General features: G+C 45.3%; 1 protein-coding gene across 4 annotated transcripts in view; it reads right to left on the bottom strand.

The window, feature by feature from the left end:
- Positions 1-20,381, bottom strand: part of DENND4A (DENN domain containing 4A) — a 123,457-nt gene that overhangs the window by 57,683 nt on the left and 45,393 nt on the right. For all 4 annotated transcript variants that reach the window (XM_077263288.1, XM_077263289.1, XM_077263290.1 and 1 more), the window contains exons 2-4: positions 7,644-7,976; positions 4,822-5,071; positions 3,531-3,600 (exon numbers count right to left, since the gene is read on the bottom strand). In XM_077263288.1, the coding sequence (XP_077119403.1) occupies positions 3,531-3,600; positions 4,822-5,071; positions 7,644-7,954 (631 nt within the window). In that variant the 5' untranslated portion in view covers positions 7,955-7,976. The remainder of the gene's footprint in view (positions 1-3,530; positions 3,601-4,821; positions 5,072-7,643; positions 7,977-20,381) is intronic.

The raw sequence follows: 20,381 nt of genomic DNA, 5'->3' as shown, positions 1-20,381 counted from the left end.
GGCAGCAGCGGTGCAGACTCAGCGCTACAGTCAATACCAGACACTGGAAGCAGCGGTGCAGACTCGCGATGCAGTCAATACCAGGCACTGGCAGCAGCGGTGCAGACTCAGCGATGTAGTCAATACCAGACACTGGCAGCAGCGGTGCAGACTCAGCGCTACAGTCAATACCAGACACTGGCAGCAGCGGTGCAGGCTCAGCGCTACAGTCAATACCAGACACTGGCAGCAGCGGTGCAGACACAGCGATGCAGTCAATACCAGACACTGGGAGCAGCGGTGCAGACTCAGCGCTACAGTCAATACCAGACACTGGAAGTAGTGGTGCAGACTCGCGATGCAGTCAATACCAGACACTGGGAGCAGCGGTGCAGACTCAGCGATGCAGTCAATACAAGACACTGGCAGCAGCGCTGCAGACTCAGCGATGTAGTCAATACCAGACACTGGCAGCAGCGGTGCAGACTCAGCGCTACAGTCAATACCAGACACTGGGAGCAGCGGTGCAGACTCAGAGATGCAGTCAATACCAGACACTGGCAGCAGCGGTGCAGGCTCAGCGCTACAGTCAATACCAGACACTGGCAGCAGCGGTGCAGACTCAGCGCTACAGTCAATACCAGACACTGGAAGCAGCGGTGCAGACTCGCGATGCAGTCAATACCAGACACTGGGAGCAGCGGTGCAGACTCAGCGATGCAGTCAATACCAGACACTGGCAGCAGCGGTGCAGACTCAGCGCTAGTCAATACCAGACACTGGGAGTAGCGGTGCAGACTCAGCGCTACAGTCAATACCAGACACTGGGAGTAGCGGTGCAGACTCGCGATGCAGTCAATACCAGACACTGGGAGCAGCGGTGCAGACTCAGCGATGCAGTCAATACCAGACACTGGGAGCAGCGGTGCAGACTCAGCGATGCAGTCAATACCAGACACTGGCAGCAGCGGTGCAGACTCGCGATGCAGTCAATACCAGACACTGGGAGCAGCGGTGCAGACTCAGCGCTACAGTCAATACCAGACACTGGAAGCAGCGGTGCAGACTCGCGATGCAGTCAATACCAGACACTGGGAGTAGCGGTGCAGACTCAGCGATGCAGTCAATACCAGACACTGGCAGCAGCGGTGCAGACTCAGCGCTACAGTCAATACCAGACACTGGCAGCAGCGGTGCAGACTCAGCGCTACAGTCAATACCAGACACTGGGAGCAGCGGTGCAGACTCAGCGCTACAGTCAATACCAGACACTGGAAGCAGCGGTGCAGACTCGCGATGCAGTCAATACCAGACACTGGGAGCAGCGGTGCAGACTCAGCGATGCAGTCAATACCAGACACTGGCAGCAGCGCTGCAGACTCAGCGATGTAGTCAATACCAGACACTGGCAGCAGCGGTGCAGACTCAGCGATGTAGTCAATACCAGACACTGGCAGCAGCGGTGCAGACTCAGCACTGCAGTCAATACCAGACACTGGCAGCAGCGGTGCAGACTCAGCGCTGCAGTCAATACCAGACACTGGCAGCAGCGGTGCAGACTCAGCGCTGCAGTCAATACCAGACACTGGCAGCAGCGGTGCAGACTCAGCGCTGCAGTCAATACCAGACACTGGCAGCAGCGGTGCAGACTCAGCGCTGCAGTCAATACCAGACACTGGCAGCAGCGGTGCAGACTCAGCGCTACAGTCAATACCAGACACTGGGAGCAGCGGTGCAGACTCAGCACTGCAGTCAATACCAGACACTGGCAGCAGCGGTGCAGACTCAGCGCTGCAGTCAATACCAGACACTGGCAGCAGCGGTGCAGACTCAGCGCTACAGTCAATACCAGACACTGGCAGCAGCGGTGCAGACTCAGCACTGCAGACAATACCAGACACTGGCAGCAGCGGTGCAGACTCAGCGCTACAGTCAATACCAGACACTGGCAGCAGCGGTGCAGACTCAGCGCTGCAGTCAATACCAGACACTGGCAGCAGCGGTGCAGACTCAGCGCTGCAGTCAATACCAGACACTGGCAGCAGCGGTGCAGACTCAGCGCTGCAGTCAATACCAGACACTGGCAGCAGCGGTGCAGACTCAGCGCTGCAGTCAATACCAGACACTGGCAGCAGCGGTGCAGACTCAGCGATGCAGTCAATACCAGACACTGGGAGCAGCGGTGTAGACTCAGACCTAAGTAAAGAATTGTCTTAAAAAAAAACAAACAGAAAAACAAACAATCTGCAGCTGGGGAAAAGGGTTTTCTGAAACTGGAAATGTAAAAAAAAACTTAACTGACTTAATTGACTGCAATTCAAGACATGAGTAATTCAATACACTTTCTAAGAGGAAATCACAATAAATCCTATATAATCAAGGTTATAATGGAGTTAAAGTGAAATTACAGCCTGGTATGTCAGGAGCCGTCCGGGGTGATAAGTGGAGAACTCGCAGCGTCCTGCGGATGATTACCCTCATTTACAGTAACAAGAGGGAATTATCTCAGGATAGTAAGACGTCTCCGAGTAATTGGTGCATGCAGCTTCCAAAATTCATTTATGATTGTCAGCAGCCAAATATGCTGTTGGCAAAGGGACAAAACCAAGATGACGGGGTTCATGTCGAGAATGTTATGAAATCACAGATCTGAATTTTAACCTGATCATTCCCAGACAGCTGGATTATACTGCACTTTTTCGCCCATATAGTCGTACCACACAGTAAGAACAATACTGCTGACAGCCTGTGGCACACTTAGGGCAGACATTGGGTGCTGTGTGGGGCGTGCAGCAATCCATGATCATCCCGCAGAAGACACTATGGAACAGAGCTTCAGGGATAGAAGATCTGTCAATGGTGACTATCCTGACACTTCTGGAGATCACAGTCTCCCAGGGACATCACATTTTTTGGCGCAGAATACTTACAGATTTAGCACGAGCCACATAAATGTTCACACTGGACTAGAGATCAATCACAAAGATCTCGCGCTACTTCCATAGCTGGGCCACGGCAGTAGATGGACGTTCATTTGGGGCATGTTAATATAGGCCAGTGGTGAGAAAGAACGATGACTACACCTAAAGGGTTGTGCTAAACTCACAATTTCCCCTACACCATCTTGTTGAATGCAATACAATACTCTGTCTAGTGCAGCGATACATCCTCTGATAAAGTTATCCCATTAAATTGCAAAGCGTGAACTATAAAAACGCAGACTGGGTGGCTTTAGCCAAAAATGTGTGTCGGCAGCTTTTTTTTTTGGCCTAGATTTGGCGGGTAGGGAAATGTAAAGCATTTATTTCACGGCTTCCTAATGCCCTGCTGACTGCACTGTCATATACAGGGGGGTCGGCACAAAGAACAAACGTGTACCGGGCCGTATCTGTTTTTATAACAGGTCCCTATAATGGACAGATGCCTGGGCATCCAGACTGTGGCTACCACTGGCCTATATCTGCTGTGTACACCTCGCCGCACTGTATAATAGCATTTAATTCACAGTGGCAACAGTTCTAGGAGCAGCCTACAGCCGGACGGTTACTTACCAGCTTTATAAGACACGGCGTTGGCTTTCACAACTGACTTTTTGTAACAGAGGTACACGGCTGATCCCCACTGCAAGGGAGAAGGAGACACTGAATCATCTTATATAGAGACAGCTGCACCGACCTCAGAAATACGTGACAATTATTATATAGATCCAATCTACTGTATGAAAATGTCCTCTATAGCACAGAAATGGAATCGCTGCAGACATGTCGTTGTTATCCACTTTATATATGCCAGCAATCACTGGGGAAAACTGGAGATGACCACATCTTTACACTGCAGTGGCTGACAGCAGGGAACAGTAGCATAGCATGCCAGCTAATGGACTGTAGTAGAACATGGACGCCTGTTAGCAGCGCTCTATTTAACGCTCAGCCCGCTCATTTGCCCTTTAGAGTGTATGGCGTTCATGGGTGGGTAACTCCCCTGCTTGGGACCCCCTCAATCAGGTCCTTATACCCTGTTGGGGCACAGGGACAGGGCTTGTGTAACGGAACAACCACTTTAAAATGTATGTTCACATATGGCGGAAACACTGTGGATTTTATATCTGGAATTGTAAGTCGAAAATATTTTCCGTAAAATATCGCTGTGGAAATTGACTATTTGCTGCTCATTTTCACCCAGCATTTCATGCTTTCCAATCAAAGGGAACCTGTCACCAGATTTTTGTTATGTAACCTGACAGCAGCATGAGGTAGGGACTGAGACCCTGATTCCAGCAATGTGTCACTTATGGGACTGGCAATTGTAGTGTCAATACAATTTATGTTTTATCAGCAGGAGATTGTCACTAGAGGACTAGCTGTTTCCTGCCATGTACTCTTCCTATTCTGTATAACCATGCATCAACCACTGATTGAAAGGTTTCTGCCTATGCACAGTGTACATAAAAAGCTGCCAAACAGTAATGTGGGCGAGGTTATACAGAGCTCAGGAGTCAGAGAACTGGTAGATCAGCAGCAGATAAACTCATTTTAGCAAAACTGCAGCAAGCGGCCCAGTAAGTGATATATCACTGGAATCAGGGTCTCTGCCCCTACATCATGCTGCTCTCCGATTACATAACAAAAATCTGTCCACATGTTTTCATGTAATTGAGTAAAATTTGCAGCAACTCTGTGTGTCTATAAAAATGTGTCAACGTGCCTTAATTGAAAACAGAGCAAAAAAAATTAAAAACCCTTGAAAGAAAGTGTAAGCAGGGCCTAAGATTGGTAAAAGTGAGGGACCCAGCAGGTTCCTGAGCGACTGCGCGCAGTAATAAGCATGTGCGCTCCTTCTTACCATGCTGCTATTAAGGTTCTTCTCCACCTTACAGAAGGTGTGTGGCGGAGTTTCGCCTTTGCTGGGGATTATTATACAAATGTCCGTGACGGCCAGGGTGTTCTGGGTCATGTTTTCGGGGGCTCTTCGATAGGTGATGTAAGCTTTCTGCGAGGACGTACTGCTGCTGATATTGGCAGGACGGCCGTGCGCGGTGGTCTGGATGATGTGACAGCCCGGCTTCAGCCTCTCTTTCCACTCATACAAAACCCTGAAAAAGAAAGCGCAGATTTACTGCGGACGGACGGAGCTGCCGTCTCCCAGGAGAAGGAGTCTGAGCAAAATGGCAATTTATGCAAAGCGGGAATCTTCACATAACTGGCATCAAGCCTTCAGTAATGCTGGCAGACATCATCACTTCCACACGGTTACCCAGATGGCACAGTCTCCCTCAGGTGGCATGAGGCACGTTTTTGCTATTGTGTGTAATGAGTTCTATAATATGTTACCAGGCATTAGATGACTTACCTACACTGATCTGACAGATAAGACGTTTTTGGCAGCAGTGACACCACATGAGCATTTTCTTTGTATGGATTTTAAATGGGGAAAGTGGTGGCAATTCAAACTTCTCTTTTTTTTTTTACTTTTCTTTTCCCTTTTGCTGTATTTTTTAGTCCCCCTGGGGGACTTGAACCTGTAATCGTATGATCGCTCATACTGTATACTGCAATGTCACAATGTTGCCATCTCCTATGATCGCCAGGTACAGGCTGGTTGTCACTGAAGCACAAATTAGATGAAAGAGGAAGACTAGCGCTGTCCTTTTAAATAGTGTGCTCGAAGACGGGGCTATCGAAGTAGAAACCCAAGCACCACAAAAAAGACAAAGGTACGGCAGGTCTTACTGCAGGGTAACACCGGCCACTTCCTGGTTCCCGGCTCTTACTGCACAGATGTCCTTGACAAAGACCATTCTTGGTCAAAACGTTGGACCATATCCGTCTTGCCGGATCAAAATAAATAACACTGCAGCAAGACCTACAGTCCCATTTTCTGTTTTTGTGATGCTGAGGTTTCTACTTCGTTTCATTGAAGCACAGTTATGACAGGCCTGTGGGTCTTCTGCAGACCCAGACTATCATGGCAACCCATCTGCACCACAAGAGCGGTCAGATGGTGATCCTGGATGGAAAGAAGACACTTAGAACGATGCGCCCCCTGGGCTACGCACTGTGAATGATGGCGGCGGGAACACCCCAGCTCCACTAGAGCCAGATGATGGCTGAGTAACACAGTCATCATCTGTTTGCAATCAAGCTGGCTCAGTATCTGAGCCTACTTCAAGGAAGGGGACCTGACATATGACGGAAATGTACATCATATGTTGGGAAGGGGTTAAAGTTGCCATTGCATGAGTCGATATATATTATCAGAACATGACCTGGTGTATGTTGACTCTTCTGGCGTACGCCTACGCAGCAGGTTATGCCACAACCATCATCTGTCAATATAAAGCGGGGGATGTGCCAATTGTACGTGTCTGACGGTGATGAACACTGTGCGTAAGAGTCCCTATACCAAACATTACAGTCAGAAGAACCGCCCGTTTCTGCCAACTATTAACACCACAGCACCGCAGTTTATTGTACCGCTGACAATCTCATATGAAGTCAAGGCACATGGCGGGAGGCCTTCAGCCAAAGGCTTCAGGAATGCTGACAGCCATGTTTGACAACGACATACAATGGGTTAAACAGATACGATCATCGCTAGCTCAGATGGCGGCACTCTCGGCTGACGGGCACGCTCAATTCAGCGAGGTCACAAAGTTTTGTAGAAAAAAGTTACCTTTCTCTCTACTTGTTTTTTGCAGCTCTGATGTTACAATTCTAGCATTGTTTTTCCAGTCTTTCTTTCTCCTTAAAGGGGATGTCAGCACAGAATGACTGTTCAAACCAAGCACAGGCGCACAGTGCAGCACGGCGCGGCCAGACATTAACTACACCTTCCCACCTGCTTGTTTTCCTCAATCTCTGCCCTTGTCTCGCTCTATAAAGCCAGGAGGATGGAGATAGAGGGACAACAAGCAGGTGGGAAGGTGTATACAAATGATCGGCCGCGCCGTAAGCATCGAGCGGTGGGACTCAGTTTGAACAGTCATTCTGAGCTGACAAAGGGTCTTCTCATCTACAAAATTCTATACAAATATGTAGTAGGAGCAATAATAATATTAGCAAATACCTCCAATAAGAAATGTAGTATAGTTCTTCTGATTCACTATGTCGTTTTCCCCTTGTGCAGGGCATTGCAGCAGCTTAGGTATCCATGGTTACAACAGCTAAGGTAGTGACAGTTAGCTGCTGGTGGTGATAACCATAGAAACCTAAGCTACTGCAATGCCCTGCAAATGGGGAAAGCAACATAGTGAATCAGAAGAACTCTACTACATTTTTATTTGGAGGCATTTGCTAATATTATTACACCTACTACATATTGGGATAGGATACTGTTATTGTGTGCTATGAACAAAAAATAAATGAAATCTGAAAAAAAATGTAAAAAAGACTGCAACAGGAGACGTAACACAGATAAAGCGCTCCACCGCACAGATCACAGAGGTTTTTTTCTCCTCTGGCTCTGATATCGGTCGTGCTATGGTATTCATACATCATAAGAATGAGAATTACCACTAATACTTTATGAAAAGTCGAAGATATAACCAATGTTCCCAGATAATACACACTGCGGATCCATTGTAGGCAGAGAGGCTGGGACAGGAGACACGAGGACGAATGTGTCAGGCTGCCCACCACAGTCACTGTTCAGAGGGACAGACTCACCCCAGATCTGTAAGAGGCGGCTTGTCCCTTCCTCTCCTATAACACAGATATATCTGGGGTCCGCGGATGCTCCCATTGTTGAGGTCAGCCAGCAGGCCCGTCGGCGTAGTGTCCATACATACATATCCCTGTGGCACCTCTTCCCCAAGGGATTTAATAATCACGGTAATATCTGTGATGGGTTCCTTTGGTTTCGCTATCTTATGGCAGGCATCATTAAAGTGGATTTCCTCCTCGAGTGGTTTTGACGAGTCTGTTAATCCTGCAACAACAAAGTAGTCGGCGACACGGGGCCCTTTATCTTCCATCATCTTCAGTGTTGGGATGAGAAAGCTGAAAACACAGGAGAGAAGAGGAAAGGTTAGGACTCTGGTTATTAACAAGAACGTTCACGAGTATAGAGAAAATAATAATGTCAGGACTCTGCTTCATTATATGGCTATCCCCATCAGAGGACACGATCAATTCTGAACTTCTGTTATTAGAGAACAACGCGTTTTGGGCAGCTCAGTAAGGGGCCACGTCCGCTCTGCCAGGCTCCATGATAGAGGACGCCATGTTCCATCCAATACTAATGAATAGTATAGGCGGACATTGTACACTTGTCATAGGTAGACCACTAGAGGAAAAGGCGGTTTCAATTGTGCCGGTTCTTTCATACACAATGGTCTTGCTTCATTCACCCCCACAAGTTCTACCAGGCTAATATGTCCAGGAACTGCCTCGATACTCCTGCTCTGTAACCTGCTACCAATTATTTTGGAGTAGGCGTTTCCTCTTGAGCATTCTGTCAGCACTATAGGTGCTGAAACTTCTTTCTCACGTCCCAGCATGCATAGCGCCTGGCATTGTCCAATGTCTAGCGTGCCCTGAACATCTGCCTCTATGTTATGCCTGTATGCAGTGTGACAAAATGTCCTGAAACGCGTCTCAGCATCTCAGCTGCTACAGACAGATTACACAACAGGAGGTAGAAAGAAAATTCAACAAAAGCGAGACACCTAGTGGTCGGAGATATGGAGGGAATTATGGCAGGACAACAGGTTGTTAAAGGGGGTGTCGGGACTTAAACTACAAGTCTTGTGAATCCTCACATCGCACGCACTGCACGATGTTAGGATTCCCCGGTGCCAGGAGGTCATGTGACTGCAACCAACCACATTCCGACTAGACGTGTCTGCCCTCACATCTAGTTGGCATGTGTCAGCAAGTGTTTAAATCGCATGCACCAGAAGATCCCCACAGCGTAGTGTGCGCAACGTGAGGATTCCCAAGTCTGCAGTCGCACATCCCTGTAAAGAAGGCGATGTGCAGATTTATCACATTATTTTTTTCTTCAGAAATAAGTGATGTAAACACATCTGGTAGAAACTGCTCCAAGCTGGACGCTGTCAACTCAAAAAATCCTCTTCAGTAAAAAAAAAACAAAAAAAAACAACACAACTCTCAAAAAACTGTATAAGAAAAAAAATCTCCCTAAAAAAGGAGCATTTTTTTAAGTAGTTTCCACTGACGGTAACTTTTTTTTTTTTTAAACCTCTCAAAAATGTGTGTGTGCACATAGCCTTCACTGACTACCTGCCTGAATAACACAGGGAGCAAGGATCCCAGAAGATGAACAAAAACTCTCTTGCTCACCATGAAAAAAAACCGTGCCAGAAGTTTAGACGTGTCAGCACACAGCAGAAACCAACTTCTGTTTTTCCCCTTCGCAAGAAAATCTTAATCACATTTCTCAATAATAGAAACTAAAAATCTATTTTATTTCCTGTCCAGTTTGTCAAACGCGGCGGGGGGCACAGAAATCTTCTTGAGGGGGCTTTCCTGCATTACTATGCTGGGCTGCATGCAGATATTGGGGTCAGGCCACACAGGTCAAATGTGCAATCTCAGCCACACAAGTGGGGAACACAATGCAAAGGAGACATTTGAGTGACATCTTCAACAAAATCTGCAGCACATCAAACCCACATAACATTGGAAAAGAGAAAGACAAACTAAACATGGAAATTTTAGAAGGCATTTTGCGCAAAATATAAAATGTTGCCATATAGTAACAAAACCGTACTTAGAGCAGTAAGTTTCGCAATTATGATTCCTTCAGTTCCAGAGATCTCATCATTTTCCTATTTAGTTGCTGCAGCCATACTGGTCTTCACTTTCTAATTTTCAATGTAATTAAAGGGGTATGCCCATCTCCAAGATCCTATCCCAATATGTAGTAGGTGTAATAATAATAGTATATTGTGAACAATGATGCTTTAACCCCTTTCTGATGTTGGACTCCCCTTGTTTGGTGTGGGCTCCGGCGCCGAGCCAGCACCTTTCCGGGCACATGACAGATCTATACAGCTGACATACCAGCAATGCCGCGGGTGGAATCACGATCCACCATGGCTGTTATCTAGTTAAATGCGGCTATCAATCTCTGACAGCGGCATTCAACTCAAATCCCACCCATGGGTGACCCTGTCACATTATCTGATCATCGCCTGTGTGCAGCAGAAGCGATCAACACACTGTAGCTTCTAGTCTCCCATGGAGACTATTGAAGTATGCAAAAAGTAAAACAAAAAAATGGTTTTAAAAATATCAAAAAAATATATAAAAGTTCAAAAATTAAAATATACACATATTTGGTATCGCCGCATTCAGAATCGCCCAATCTATATAAAACAAAAATTAATCTGTCCGCTGAATACTGTAACAAAAAAAAAAACTCAAGATGCCACAATTATGTTTTTTAGTCACCGCTACATTGCAATAAAATGCAATAACAGGCGATCAAAAAAATCATATCAACATCAAAATGGTATCAATAAAAACATCAGCTCGGCACGCAAAAAATAAGCCCTCACCCAACCCGAGATCACAAAAAATGGAGACGCTACAGGTCTCAGAACATGGCGCCATTATTTATTTTTTTTAAAACAAATTTTGGAATTTTTTTTCACCACTTAGATAAAAAAAGAACCTAGACATGTTTGGGGTCTATGAACTCGTAATGAACTGGAGAATTATTATAGCAGGTCGGTTTTAGCATTTAGTGAACATGGTGGAAAAAAAATAAATAAATACATTGTGGGATTGCACTTTTTTGCAATTTCACCGCACTTGGAATTTTGTTCCCATTTTCCAGTACACGACATCTTAAGACCAGTGATGTTTTTTCCAGGACAAGTTTTACTTTTGAACAAGCCCTCACATGGCCATATTGACAATGAAAAATAAAAAAGTTATGGATCTGGGAAGAAAGGGAGCGAAAAACAAATTCATAAACTGAAATTTCCCTGATCGTTAACAGTCTCAATAAGGCAAGAAATCATATAAAAGACCTAAATATAAAATGCAATTATTATTTCACCATTTCTAAAAACCTAAACGGGAACAAATGTATAAAAAAAAAAACGAGCACAAACAAAACATAACATTAGAACCCTTTTTGTGTATGCTAGATAGCCCTGATACTGCTCCTGTGCTTTACCCTGCCTAGCGGCGGAGGCTGGCACCCTATGGGGGAACGTTGTGGATCACAGATAGCTGTTACTGCGCAGTTGCGGTGGGCCATATTTTCAAATGGATTTTTTTGGGGGGGAATAGTAGGAGAACCTCAATCATAATAGTTATATGCACATTACACATGTGATTATGCTGCAGTGCTGGTGCCATGGTCGGAGCTGGCCTGCAGAAGGGTTTTTTTTCCCCAATATGTATATATAATATTCATTATGTAAACTAGGGGGCAGGTCAGTAGTGAGGGAGCAGTGACCTGTCATAAGCCATACAGATGAATAGTTAAACAGAGCACCACATGAAGACCCCCACAGGCGCCCCGGAGCACGGGCACATCACTAACTCTAAATCTACTATATAATTGTCTAAGGGTCACTTCCGTCTTTCTGTCTGTCTGTCTTTCTGTCAAGGAAATCCCGTGTCGCTGATTGGCCAGCTGGCCGCGACCAATCAGCGACGGGCACAGTCCTGCAGCGAAATGGCTGCTTCCTACTCCCCTGCAGTCAGTGCCCGCTCTGTACTCCCCTCCCCCCCCCCCCAGTCAGCGCCCACATAGCGTTAAAAGGACTGCCTTACACCGCGGCATAACGCGGTGTAAGGCAGTCCGTTACTGCTGCCATTAACCCTCTGTGTGACCAACTTTTTTTTACTATTGATGCTGCCTATGTAGCATCAATAGTAAAAACATATAATGTTAAAAATAAAAACATCATTATCTACGCACCCTCCGACGGCCCCCGGATCCAGCCCAGGCCTGAGCCGCTCCGGTCGCAATAATGCATTGCGGCAATCACCGGAGATGACGTAGCGGTCTCGTGAGTCCGCTACTTCGTCACGTGTTATTGCCGCTTGGGACCGGAGCGGCGCGCGAGGAGCAGGGAAGGCCTGGGCTGGATCCAGGGGCCGTCGGAGGGTGAGTATATAACTATTTTTTATTTTAAATCCTTTTTTTTTTTTTTTTTTTTTTTTAACAGGGATATGGTGCCCACATTGCTATATACTGCGTGGGCAGTGTTATATACTGCGTGGGCAGTGTTCTATTGTACGTCGGCTGTGCTATATACTACGTGGCTGTGCAATATACTGCGTCGGCTCTGCAATATACTGCGTCGGCTCTGCAATATACTGCGTCGGCTCTGCAATATACTGCGTGGACTGTGCTATATACTACGTGGCTGTGCAATATACTTCGTGGCTGCGTTATACACTACTTGGGCTGTTATACACTGCTTGGGCTGTGTTATATACTACGTGGCTGTGCAATATACTACGTGGCTGTGTTATACATTACGTGGCTGTGTTATATGCTATGTGGGCTGCTATATACTACGTGGTTGTGCTATATACTACGTGGCCGGCCACGAACAATAAGCGACAGGTGCACTCTGGTCGCGAATTGGCACGGGATTTGAACCACGCTTCGCTAATTAGTCACGCCCGGCCAGTCGAATTCTGTGTATTCATTGTATTATTCTAAAATCTTCATAAATAAACTGCATACATATTCTAGAATACCCGATGCGTTAGAATCGGGCCACCATCTAGTTGAAAATAAAGATTAAACAACAACCACAAGACGGATTTCATCACCAGGCATTATTGTAATCAGTATAACGGCGCAAGCCTGACACTGTGTAGGTTACTGTGCATAATCCTGCTGACATGTTGTCTTTAATTCAGATTTGTCACTGTGATTAATTCATACTGGTCATAAATCGGGTAAATCGTCCTGATCTGTTTGTGAATCTAACCTTGGGGTATTGGGTTGCCTTAGTGCAGCAGGTGAGTAGATTGTCTAGTTGTAGTGGTTCTCTTATTGCACATGGGGACACTATCAGTTATCGGGGATTTTTAGGGCCCCTTTAGGGTTAGCCATTGTTGAGCTAAGGCTACAACTTTCCCCCCTAGGCAGGGTAAAGAACAGGAGCGCAGCATCAGGGCTACCTAGCATACACAAAAAGGTTTTTATGTAATGTTTTATTTGTGCTTTTTTTTTATATATATACACATATTTGTGCCCCTTTTGGGGGTTTTAGAAATAGTGAAATAAAAATTTAATTTTATTACCGTATATGATTTCTTACTAATAGTACCAAAAAGATCCAGTTAGAAATACAGTATAGTTCTTCTGATTTGCTATAGCGCCTACCCCATGAGTACATGCCGGAAGAATGGTGTACACTCAGTTAAAATATTGAGGTGTAGGTGGAATGGGGTCTGTGACCCCACGACCAAGGCTACAGAGATTCACGGCACGCTATGTATTTGGTAACACAATGTTCTTTATTTCGTGAAGACAAACAATATAAAAGGCAGCTGTGAAATATGCAACAAAGTAAGGATGTTTCGACCCCACCGGGGTTTTTATCACAATGTCGCTTGGTAGTTGGAATAGAAGGGGTATATTAGAAGATGAAGTGTTGCAGTTATTGCTGTCATGATGACACGTGGCGCTCCCGTGCCCATGTTTGCCTGCTGGGTTGTTAGTGGATGTTGTAATTTTAGCACAGCCACACATGTACATATTCTCCACCAAACAACTATTTCTCAAGCACTATTATACATTTGTCATTTATCATGTATATGAAAGGGGAAAATGAAGTGTAAGGTCTGTATGTGAGGAATGAAGCATCAGATCTTAGAAGGCGCCTTCATTAAAACCGCCTCACAGTGCTGCCAGTCAAACAAGGTGCTGACAAACAGAAGAAGCAGGTGACAGCGCTTTCATGTGCTCTGCCAGCACCTGGGCGTATAATGAGCACAGACCATTGCCGCGTGCTGTGTGATGTGCGAGACAGTTCCAGGATTTAGAGCCTAGAAAGGAAAAATGTTGAGTTTTACAGATGAGCCCAGGGTGATAAAGTGAGCGTTAGGAACTTGCAGCTGACCACACGCTGGTCTAGAGGAGGACTATCACTTACACAGCTATGGTATCATTACTGCTGCCACATGTCAGGCAGCTGGAGAGGACCGAACATCAAAGAAAACCGCACGTGTGCTTACAGCGCAGTCCGATCTCGATCCTTCTGTACATATAGGGCCCGATTCATCAAGGGGTTTGACAGTTTTATGGCAAAAAAAAAAAAAAAACCTCGAAATGTCACAAAATACTTTAGAAAATCTAAGTTTTAAAAAATGTAATGACTTCTGTGCTTTTAAGCCGCCCCAACCAGCTCCGCCAAAGGCAAAAGTATAGCTTGGAGATGCCAGTCGAAAAAAGGTATTGCCATTCAGTGGGGTTAATTAAATTAAATGTTTTCATAAAAATTTGGGAAAGTTATGAAATGTCCTATAAATGTATGTTCTGTTCCTGATCTAAGAATCTTGGCTGTAAGTGGAGATGAATCTGTGCTGCACTTTATGTACATGCTCAGTAGTGACCAGTGCGGTGGGGTCGTAGATGAGATGAATCTGTGCTGCACTTTATGTACATGCTCAGTAGTGACCAGTGCTGTGGGGTCGTAGATGAGGTGAATCTGTGCTGCACTTTATATACATGCTCCGTAGTGACCAGTGCTGTGGGGTCGTAGATGAGATGAATCTGTGCTGCACTTTATGCACATGCTCAGTAGTGACCAGGGCTGTGAGGTCGTAGATTAGATGAATATGTGCTGCACTTTATGTACATGCTCAGTAGTGAGGCAGTTCTGTGGAGTCGTAGATGAGATGAATCTGTGCTGCACTATACATGCTCAGTAGTGACCAGTGCTGTGAGGTCGTAGATAAGATGAATCTCTGCTGCACTTTATGAACATTTTCAGTAGTGACCAGGGCTGGGGGGTCAGGGAGATTGAGGAGTCTGAGGTTTGGCTTACAGATTCCACAGCCCTGGGCGCTCGGCATTTGTAAGAGTAACTTAAATCATTAAGGCATGTGCACTTCCTAAGGAACTAGTCATATTTTACTCCAGCACTGCCTTCATTAGGTAAGGCATGTACAACTCAAGTCTTAATGAATTGGACCATAGTTTACAACCAACATTGAGGGAGATTTAACAAATCTGATGCCATGGACAGTGGGAGGAGCAGCCGGGTTACTGGAGGAGAAGCTGGATTACTGGGCTCTGTTTACAAGGAAATTAGAAGCAGCAGGCAGACTGATTGAGGGCACGGCCTCAAATTCTGCTTTTCCCTAAGTTTGTTAAATGGTTGTAAATACAGTATATAGCATAAAAAAAACAAAAAAAAAAACAAACAGTGACATACTCACCTTAAAGCACCCCTGTGGACCCAGCGCAGGCCGTTCTGGAGGTCTCAGCCCGCCCTGGACGTGAGGCTCCCTCCATTCAGAAATCCGAAAAACATCTGATGACCTGCTCTCTAGTCAACTGCCGGCTGCAGCCAATCACTGCTGTAATGATCCTGTGACCTCCCAAAGCTGGCGTGGTTTTTCTGGAGGGACCTGTGCTGGAAGCACGTTGGTACCAGAAAATAAGTATACCAAAGATTTCTATTTTAAGCGCCTTAATTTTTGTTTTTTTCGCCTGTAATTGGAAGATCCCTTTAAATCTACCCCAGTCTTTGTATTGACGGAGAAAAGGGTGAAAGGGTAAGGGATATATTAAGTTATTTGACTAAAAATGTATTGCAAAATTTAAAGCGGATTCTCATCTGTTCACATTCAGTCACATACTAATGTCAGCATTGCCCTTTATATACCACTGTGAAGCAGTGAGGAGGATCATATGCGAGGGTCGATATGTGACCCCCCAGGATGGGAACGGAGTCTTATAAAACCCGCTGGAGTGCCTTGGGTTCACAGCAGGATGCCTGTGAATCCCAAGGCAAAATAAAAGAAAGTGTGGATTGGGTCCAAGTAGTGACCGGGTCAGATTCTTAGGAGAATCCGTTAAGGGATTTTATTTTGAGAGGGATTTGCAGGTTTGGTACTGGGGCGAATGCCTCTCTCCACTCCAGGTTTCGGAAGTGGCTCTATGGCTACGGTTCAATTTAAATCTGTCAGTTTTTGCCTGGGGGTGTCAGTTAGGAGTTTGCAAGTTGTAGAGCAGGAGGCTTTGTGCAACCCAGGACTGTGTGAAGCTAACACAGAGCCAGGGACTTCAAGGGGGCTGACGCACCAAAAAGACACAGAAGTGCCATCGTCCACAGCAACCGGGTTTTGAGTTCTGGACTGTACATATGGACAACCTGGTGGCGATCTGGAGGCTATCACTCTTGCATGCGAGTCTGCAAATAAAGACATTGTTTATGTTGGACATTTCTGTGGTCCCTCCCGATCTGTGGCACTGCACCAAACCCGATGCACTACACCGCTATGTGGAATTTTCCCCTTAGTGCTACTTTTTATGATCGTTACAAGGGGGGAGAAGCAAAAGGATTCCCTGGGGGTGGGAGTGTCTGTAGGCTGCTCTTATTACTCTGTGAGCCACACTCCCTAGTAGAGACCATAAAAATACTGGAACCATATGACAGATTTTAGAAAAAAGAATTACTCAGAGCAGTGGGAATAAAATAAGAGCAAATCCATCCCAGTTCTGGATCTCTTTAAAAAAAAAAAAAAAAAAAAAAGAAGCACCATGTGATATACTTTTTGCAGGAAGCCTTTGCTAAAAAGTGACTATATCAGCCCAGCGGTGACCAGGACATACGTTGGAAGCTTTCCCAGCATGTAAGGCAAATGTAAGACGCAGATAAGTTGTGCCAAATGACTGACTAAACTCTGCTACGGGTTTCAGAGCGGAGCAAATGCTGGTCTTTGATACGTAATCCAATCAATGCATCTAAGAGGCTTTAGGATGACTTAATGAAGTAAGCTTGTAATTAAGTAGGTGCTAGTAAGGTCTGTACAGCTCCACAATGTGCACTGGATTTCCTCCATCTGCTGCGCACATTCCAGTAATGACACCATAAGACGTGTGGATTATACAGCCAGCACAGACCACAGAGTGGAGGAGCCGTATACCCAGGGCGGCCATTCTCACATCCAATGAAAGAAAACTTCATTTTACGGACAATACCTGTTTCAGGGCCTACAGTCAGGATTACTGACTATCGTCTTCATAAACCCATGTACAAGAGTCAGGGGCTGAGCTCTGAACTGAACGGATCTGATGAGAAAGGCAATGTACGATTTAGTATTGCCCCCACTCATCAGACAGTAGCTTCTGAGCGGTGTATGTTAGTAACGTGTTTATTTCACTGTACAGGCAGCACTTTCCCTCGGAGAGGGTAAACGAAGGAAAACGTATACCGCGCTCTATACCATTTTTTTGCAACAGGTCCCCATGGTGGACAAATGTCACTGCATCCATCCAGACGGTGGCCAATGGCAGATGCTGCAAGTGTGGGCAGATGATCTATCAAATAGCACGTACAAGGCCAAATACTCATTCTGCCAGTGGCTTTGGTGAGACTTCTGCATGAAGGCCTGAAAACCAGAATTCAGGGGCATCCGCAGACAATGTCACAACATGCTCTGTCTGACCTTACTTTCAGGTGGTACATAAATGCAGTCAACCACATTTTTGTGTCTGCTTGAAAACGTCAGATACTGCCAAAAATGAGATCAGACAGAGTATGAAGTGACTCCATCGGTGGATGCGCCTGTAACCCATTTTCAGATGAAAAGCCCCAATGGAGCCACTGATGTTTGGCTAAAACAAGATGCAGACCCGGCCTAAGCTGCCATGTTTATGGACTACTATTTCTTCAGGAAAAAACATGTTTGTAATAAGAACCATATTTCATCTTCTTCGAGAAAAAAAATGCCTACAATCTCAAAAGTTCAAAGCCAGCTGACATAGTACGTGTCTCCTCCTTATCCGCGTGCTCCGGGTTGTCTCATCTCCTCCCACAGCTTCTGCCATACTTCTTATTTTCTACACTACACTGATGATCCACTTCCATTATACTTACACAGGAACACAATGGGCCGTGCCGGAGACAACACGTGAAGGACACTTAGGTGGGAAGAGAAGGAAGCCATGATCCACTTCTGCTGGTGCTTTCTTCTGTCAGTGGCAGCTGAAGCAAATATGGCTGCGCAGTATCTGCTTCTGGCCTCCATTTATCATCACATGCCTCAAGCAAGGCTGTAAAAATCAACCATGTCACCTCTCAGAATATGGAGACCGGGGCCTAGTGATTTATTTGTAAGAATTTTTATGTCACGTTAAAGATTCTCTTCCCATTTCAAGGCCTTGCAACATTTTGTGTTCCATTATCCTCCCTACCTTTGTGGCTCTGTATGACCCCGTCCACACCACTGATCAGCACATTTCTGCGTGCGTTGTGCATGGGCAGAAAGCTGCCAATCAGTGGTGGGGGGCGGGATTATCTAGAGCTCATGAATATGGAGGACTACCTGGCAGCAGGTTTACTAGTCCTCTAGTGATAATCTGCTGATCAAACAGTGAACTACAAAAACTACAACTAAGCAGCCCTGTAAGTGACTGGAATCAGGGTCTCTGCCTCTATGTTATGCTGTTCTGAGAGTAGGTGGCAAAAACCTAGAGAAATTCCCTTTTAAAAGGAGTTGTCTTGCTTCCATGTCAGTTTTGGTGCATCCCGACCCCCTGTGGTGTCACTTTGGACAACCTCCGTGTGGCTGTAGTGGTCACACAGGACGACCATCACCGCAGGAGCTCTCGAGCTGCACAGTAATTTAGACTCCCATGATAAGTGTTTGGGGAAAATACTATCAATATACCACTACGAATACATAATCAACGGACTCTGGTCATAAATACATAACCGTGGCACTGACTCCACAGCCTGGATCTGTACACATAGACAGTCATACCTCTCATGTGGCTAAACAAACCACGGACTGGAAGTAACATCCTAAAATGTCTCCTCTCTCTATAACATGACGACTTTGTAACTGGCCTGAACCACTGGCGATGTAACCAGTTTATGTGCCCACATCTCTGCACGGCCGATTGTATTCAATGCAGATGGCAATAACCATGGACAATAGACCTTTTCATGGCCGGATGCAGCATCCCATAGAAAGATATTCCAGAGGTTACAGAGGTCAGAGGTTCCTGACCCGGAATGTCCTAGAAACATGTAAACGGAAGTATTTTGTCCATTCATGAAAAGAGCTGGTGAATATTTTTTCTTTAGCTATTTTAATCCCTTGTGGTAAAACATGGCAGACATCTATAATAACAGCAATCCCTCACCCTGATTCAATATACACTTACACAGCTAGATAGTGGCAAAATGGAAAGGATGGAAATAATAGCAAATTACTTGCCTAGCATTTCCATAATATAACAGTCTTCGTAATTTAATACCTAAGTCAATTGAACTAAGTGTATAAACTTAGGGGCCCAATTTAAGAATTATTCCCAAAATATTACGTTATCCCCTATCCAAAGGATAAGGGAAAACTTTTATTGATCGCTGGGGATCCGAACACCAGCAATCCCGAGAAAGGGTGCAGTTGAAAGCTGTATAAATCGGACAGAGATTGGACAATAGTGCACAGACTGGCTGGCGGCTCTCCCGAGCCAAGCAGGACAGCTTCATGTATTTCTATGCAGCTGTCAGGCACTGCTCGGGAGACCCGCTCTCCAGTCCATGCACCGCGTTCCGATCTCGGACAGATTTCTACAGCCATCTGACTTACAGGAATTAGTCTCTGCAGACTGCAACCTCAATTAGTTGGGTATGGTGCCACCATTCACACATCTGTAAATAAACAGCACATGGACCCTACATAAAGTTTCACCGATCCATACAACCATTTTAAAAATGCATCCGATCAGTGAGACTCCGAGCATGCCCTAGTCTCATCCTTGCATTATTTTTGCAGATCAGACTGACAGTAAAATCTGTGGGGATCCATTAAACACAGCTGAAAAATGAAAGGAATACTTTTGTCCTTCAATTTTCTATCCGAGTTTCATGTATTTTTCACTGATCCGGTGTTAAGAGTGAATCTAGAAATAAAAGATCATTCTCTTTCAATTTATAAAAACCAATGTAACAAGAATGCAAGAAAAAAAAAAGGTAAAACAGATGACACAGATGTTGGAATCTAGCAAAAAGTACGTTTTCTTCAAGCAAAACCTCTAAATGGGGCAGCAATGACGTAACATCACTTATTGATGTTGCTATTTACCGTAATTCAGTAGTAAAATTAGTTGATAAGGCCATTAAATGGTTAAAACAGTACAGAATGCAATACATTTTAATTTTCTGGTAAAATATAGTCAGTGATCACTATTATTGTGCAGACCTTAGATATTACAGTTGT

The sequence above is a fragment of the Ranitomeya variabilis genome, chromosome 5 (assembly GCF_051348905.1).
Source record: "Ranitomeya variabilis isolate aRanVar5 chromosome 5, aRanVar5.hap1, whole genome shotgun sequence".
NCBI classification, from domain to species: Eukaryota; Metazoa; Chordata; class Amphibia; order Anura; family Dendrobatidae; genus Ranitomeya; species Ranitomeya variabilis.
Note: the sequence above shows the minus strand (reverse complement) of the source record. Positions and strands in the feature narration are given on the sequence as shown.